The sequence below is a fragment of the Peromyscus eremicus genome, chromosome 2 (genome assembly GCF_949786415.1).
Source record: "Peromyscus eremicus chromosome 2, PerEre_H2_v1, whole genome shotgun sequence".
NCBI lineage: Eukaryota > Metazoa > Chordata > Mammalia > Rodentia > Cricetidae > Peromyscus > Peromyscus eremicus.
In genome coordinates this window covers 10,008,608-10,014,607 of record NC_081417.1, presented here as the reverse complement: position 1 = coordinate 10,014,607, position 6,000 = coordinate 10,008,608, and the positions used below count along the sequence as shown (strand labels likewise).

The 6,000-nt window shown below is 42.2% G+C and overlaps 1 protein-coding gene across 1 annotated transcript in view; it reads left to right on the top strand.

Moving 5' to 3' along the window:
- The first annotated feature begins 1,878 nt into the window (after positions 1-1,878).
- Positions 1,879-6,000, top strand: part of Nsmaf (neutral sphingomyelinase activation associated factor) — a 60,421-nt gene continuing 56,299 nt past the window's right edge. The window contains exon 1 of the mRNA XM_059253826.1: positions 1,879-2,043. Coding sequence (XP_059109809.1) covers positions 1,985-2,043 — 59 coding nt within the window. The 5' untranslated portion in view covers positions 1,879-1,984. The remainder of the gene's footprint in view (positions 2,044-6,000) is intronic.

Here is a 6,000-nt window from a genome sequence, read left to right as displayed (position 1 = left end):
GTGGAAATGCAAGGACGCAGGAGCCGGGTGGACACAGGAAAACTTCAACTACAGCCATTGTCCATTCAGCTCTTTATTGGACCATCAGATGTTTTACACAGGCAAAGTAACACAGCTTCAGAATTAGACAAATGGAACATATAAGAATGCAACACATCTTTGCATCATTAAACAAATATTCCACAGCATAAACAAATGTAACACATCTTAATATTCCACATCAAGGGTATGTGCTAGAAGTCCACAGGTTTTGTAGTCAATGTCAAGGCACACTTAAGAAGAGTTGGAGGTACCTGGCTATTTGGTCCAGGAGAGAATCTGTCACTCTCAAGCTTCCCGGGACCACACCTTTCTTCAATGTTTAATTGAAAGAAAAGTTATATTCTGGTCTATTTTTTTCCTTACCTTCTTCTAGTCAAATTAATTTGTCTCCTCTGACTTCAAAGTATCTACTGTCATATTTCTCACATAGAAATTTCTCATGTAGTACCTCAGCAATTCTCATAATCTTGTTTTGCTGTGCACATATGCACACAATGACACTTTCCCAAGGGACCATTAAGCCAGTGTCTCCCAGTTACAGAATCTGTGCAGCACTGAGATACAAGGAAGAGATTCACTGACACAGGGTCCTCAGGTCTCTTCATTTATTACCCACAACCTCCCCCCCCCCCCCATTCAGACACAGAATAAAGACAGCTAAGATGCATTGCTACTTCACCACCAATGTTTTTTGTTTTTTGTTTTTTGTTTTTAATTTAGCCCCGAAGAACCTGGTCCTTAAGACAATGGTAGGTGTGCTTCAACATGCACACAATTTGGAGGCTTGATATCTGAGAGTCCCTCAAAGGTAAGCAATCTGCAGCTTATTCTCAGAGTATTGAAAAGCCCCAACTCCCATGAAATACCAGTCACACTTGGTAGCTAGATTTAATACAAAAGATAATAAGTATTGTTGAAGGTCGGGACCATTCTTCACTTCTAGTGGGAGTGGAATGGTGCAGCTACTTTGAAAGCAGTATGGCGTGTTTTCAAAGTTTAGAGGTGGAGTTATTAGACAAGTCTAGCAACTCCACTCCTTGATTTCAGCTTCGCTCCATAGAAATGAAAGCATGTGCATACAAAGACGGGTACATGAATGCTTATAGCTGCATTATCCTTAATAGCTAAGAGGTGGAAACACTGACATTCCTAGCAACTGCTGAATATATTAATGGAAATGTAGTATGGAATACAATAGAATACACTTCAGTGAGAAAAAGAAACGGAATGTTGACTTATGCTACAGCTCATGAACCTTGAAAGCATTATGATAAATGAAAGAAATCAGACACAAAGACCACATATTGTATAGCTGTTTTTATTTGAAATGTTCAGACTAGGCAAATTCATAGATATAGAAAGTTAAGTGGTGTTTTCTAGGGCAAAGGTTTTTGGAGAGGCAGCTAGGGAAAGCGCTTGCTAAAACGTAAAGGTTTGAAAAACAAAATCCTAACACTGTGGTCATAGTTGCACCTATCTATGAATATTTGTAAGAACCATAGACTGCTGCACTACAATTGGGCAATTGTTTGGTACGTGGGTTGTACCTCATTAATGCTGTTATTTAAAAAATGCCATCAGTTATTTCAATAACTGAAATTTGGGATTGAAAATCCAAAACGTTGTTATTTCATGTCCCCGCCGCCATCAACTGGGGGGCTCCCGGGCAAGTGTCGGCTTTCACATGTGAGGTATCCACGCCGCAGCAGCGCTGCAGAGGTTAGTCGGGACAGCGGAGGACGCGGCTCCGCGGCCCCGGGTCAGCGCGCGCCCCTCCTCCGAGCCTGAGTCACGGCGTCGCCCGAGTCCCCACGCGAGGATGCTGCGGTGAGCGCGGTCGGGACGCCGCGGGCCCTGGGGCGCAGCGTGGGGCTTTCGGCCGCCCGGCGGCGCCGCTCGGGACTGCTCGGGACAGTCGGCGGCCTGCGCGCCCCGGGCCTCCATGGCGTTCACCCGGAAGAGGCAGCGTGAGCAGCAGCTGCAGCTCTACTCCAAGGAGAGGTGCGCGGGGCGGGAGGGAGGCCGGGAGGGCGGGCAGCGCCCAGGCGCTCTCCCGCAGGCCGCGGCCGCCTCCCGGCTCCGGGAGCCGCGAGTGGGCCCGGCCGCCGGGGGCCTCGGGCTGCGAAGGCCGGGCCAGCCCCGCGCCCGCGTGGGGGCGAGCAGCCGGCGGCCTCCCGCAACCGGCCTGCGTGGGCGGCTGTTGGAGAAGCGCGCGCGGCGGCACGGTCGCGGTCACCCGCGGCCCAGGAAGGACCTGGGTAAGGCTACGGCCTCCCTCAGATCCCGTCCCCTTGTAGGAAAGCGCACTTCCGCCCCGCGTGCCCTTCCCAGTGCGGTTTTGTGACCCACACGCCTGCCGAAAATCCAGCTCTGGTTCCAGCAGGAATGTGGGCTAAGCCGTTTCTGCAAACACGGAGTTTGTTAGTGGGAGCTGCGGTCGGGCTGTCACGTTGTCGCTCGTGGAGCCAGCCAAGCTGGTTATACCTAGAGACGCAGGTGCAGCTTTTAATTTTGGGTGGATTTCCCTTCACCTGTAGTTATTACTTAACCCGCCCGCTTCCTTCATCCAAACATCCATCTCTCTTTAATCTGTAATGTCTGGTCAGGTGGTCCGTCCTGAAATTGCATTTCCCACCTGAGTTTAAAAGGGATGTCTTTGTCTGGCACCAACGACTTGTTAAGACTTGTTGGTGTTCTGTATTGCATTGATGAGCATTCACATTAACGTTTTAAACGTTTGAACTGTTGTCATGTTCTAGACTTCATTAATAGTCGTTTGTAACAATCCTGTGGCCTCAGTGATGAGCAGGGAAACCGGAAAGGGGTGTTTTGTTCTGTCTTTTAGATTCTGTTATTTTGATTGTCTTACACTGTTTTGTAATGCAAGGGGAACCTGCTGCCCTTGTTATTTCCCGCATATGCTGTTTTGTTTATGTTAGGCCCACAGTACTCCATGGTTAGAGTTCTCCTAGCCCAAGCACGTATCAGTTATCAGCATCAACAATCAGCATTGGCAGTTGAATTCTACTTCCTGATCAGTCCCAATGTTTTTTCTCTACCTAATGGCTTTGCAATCTTAGGGTACTATTTTAATTAGAGGAACGGTCTCTGACTGTGAGGTTTGAACTTAAGGAGATTCTTTATAAATCATAGACTCCATCCAAAAAGACCAACTTTTAAAAGTTAACTTTGGAAAATGAACCTTACTGAGACCCAAATTTAACATTTCTGCGCACGTGTTTCTTGGCTTATCTATCACTGGCAACATTAAGGACAAATGATGATAAAGGCTATTGGCTCTAGCCGTCTCAGAGAACTGTTCCTTTTCCTGAGGAGCTGGAGGCTAGCTTGAGAGAGAACCAGAGGCCTCCCTCTGCACTGTGGCCTCACTGGCTCCTCTCATACTGAGTTAGGGATTTTAGATTTCCACAGCTACCAAACAATGACCCCAGAGAAAGAGAAGCTGAAGTTGGTGTGTATTTCTCGGATTGCTGATTCAGCTCCAATTAGAATAAGCCGTATTTTCTACAAAAGTAGAAGCAGAGCCTGTTTGGGAGACTCTGCACCAGTGGTTTCCATCACAGTGATTATGGAAGAAAGAATGCAGCAAAGTAGATCGGTATTCCAGATGTTTAGTGAGACTGGTGACGGGTGATGAATGGTATACGGCATTTACCAGGGCTGGAGAAGGAAGCCCGGCTGGACTGGGATTGTTAGGTATGAGACACTCAGTTAAATATTAATTGCAGGTTTTTGGCATATGTCCCATGTAGACTTGGGGACATATTTATACTAAAAACTCTGTACAGACTAAGTATATTGTTTATCTAAAACTGAACTTTAACCGGAATCCTGTACTGCTACTTGCTAAAACTACACAGCCCTGCACTGAGACTTGTGATTTGTATAACCATGCACTGGTGCTGTTTCCTGAAGTTTATGAAAAAACTCTATGCTTTAGTTATTTTCAGGATTAGAAAGCAAATAAATGATTCATTTTATTTGTTCAGTTAAGTGCTTTTGTATCCCTACGATTTTGTCAGGAGCCATATTAATTTTACTAGTTATTTAAAAATACCATGCTTAGATGTTGATGAAGGCTAATAAAAAAGTAAAGAGAGAAATTCACATATATTCTTTGAAATAGTTGAGCATGGTCAGTGGGTAAGCAACTGAGGATATTCTACAAATTGCCACTTGTTATTCTATTTATGAATACTTCTATTTAAATTTTGTCTTTACAACTATTTTTATCTTACTTATGTAGAAGTTTACATAGTTGAGACACAGGCCTTAAAAGCAAAAGCTGTCGTTTTATTTCTGTGATGTAATAGAACGAACAACTGTGGTTCGTAAGCTGTCATGTTGGGCTAAAGTGTTAATGAGTGTTAATTTTCTGTTGTATGCCTGTACGTTACATTAATAGTCTTACAGGCATTCCAGAGACTTCTACTCGGCTTCAGAGAGCCCATGGATATATAATTCTTTGGTTACACTGATATTAATTTTTGTTTTTACTCAACATATTTGTTTATCAGTTGAGTTTGCATTTATTAAAAATACCTTTTTAGAATACTAAATGATTTTTTATTCTCCCATGTAAATCTTCCATTTCTGTTGTGGAGCATTCTAGTCTTTTATTCCCCTTTTGTAGATTATGCCAGATATTGGAAAAGGAAATAACATGCAGAATCAGCACTCAGTCAGTTGGGAATGTAATGAATCAAAAAAAGTTGTGCTTTTAAAAAAAATGGCTCAAAGCTGGGTGTCGGTAGAGCAAGCCTTTAATCCCAGCACTCCGGAAGCAGAGCCAGGCGGATCTCTGTGAGTTTGAGGCCACCCTGGTCTACAGAGTGAGATCCAGGACAGACACCAAAACCACACAGAGAAACCCTGTCTCAAAAAAAAACAAAAACAAAACAAACAAACAAACAAAAGGGCCAGTTTTTATCACATATATCAGTGAGAGAGAAAATAAATGTTGCAAATATTTTGATTAACTTAAAATTTATATTGGCTTCATCAAAAATGCTTAGTAGCCTATCTCCTTATTCCATTATTATTTCAAATTAACTTATTCCAAAACAAGAATAAATGGGATTTGAGTTTTTGCTATATGATTTGCATCAACTATATCATTTTAAGTGTGATATAGATAGGATGGTTAAGGATTCAGTAGTAAATTTTAGTTCTTTCTCTTCCTGCCTTCCCTACCACCCCATTCTTCCTTTCTTTCTTTTATGAGATAGGGTCACATGTAGCCCAGGCTAGACTTGAATTATTAACCCTCTTGCCTGCTGTACCTCCCAAGTGCTGTGATACAAGCGTGTGTCATACCCAACATTGTATTAACCATGGTGCAGTGATACTTTTCTCTTTTGTTATTGTTGATGTACTGGGGATCGAACTCAGGGCCCTGTGCATGGTAGGTAAACACTTTACCTCTGAGTTATATCTTTGATTAGTTTCTTCTAAATACCACTATGGTCTCCATTTTAACACCAGATATTTAGAAATTGTCCTAACATTTTTAACTCAAAAAGCTTTTGAAAATTGTTTCTTGTTTAATTTTTTATTGATTATTATTATTATTATTATTATTATTTTAGTTATTCCTTTTTTCCTCAGTGCTGGGGATGCTGGGGATTGAACATAGTGACTTGCAGATGGTAGGCAAATGTTCTGTCCAGTCCTGTTACTTACTGTTAATTTGTATTTTATGAGAAATTTTGAATTGTTATCTTTTTCCTGAAGTGAATCTTTTAGGAACATATAATAACCTCACTGTTTCTAGTATTTTTTTTTATTTTGTCTGATATTCATATAGCTATGTCAGGTGATTTTCATTATATAAAATTTTCTATTCTTTTACATTTTCTGTAACCTTGTGTTTTATGTATATTTCTTGTGAAGTAGTGTATGATCTAACTTTTAAACTTAATTATACTTTGTTCATTT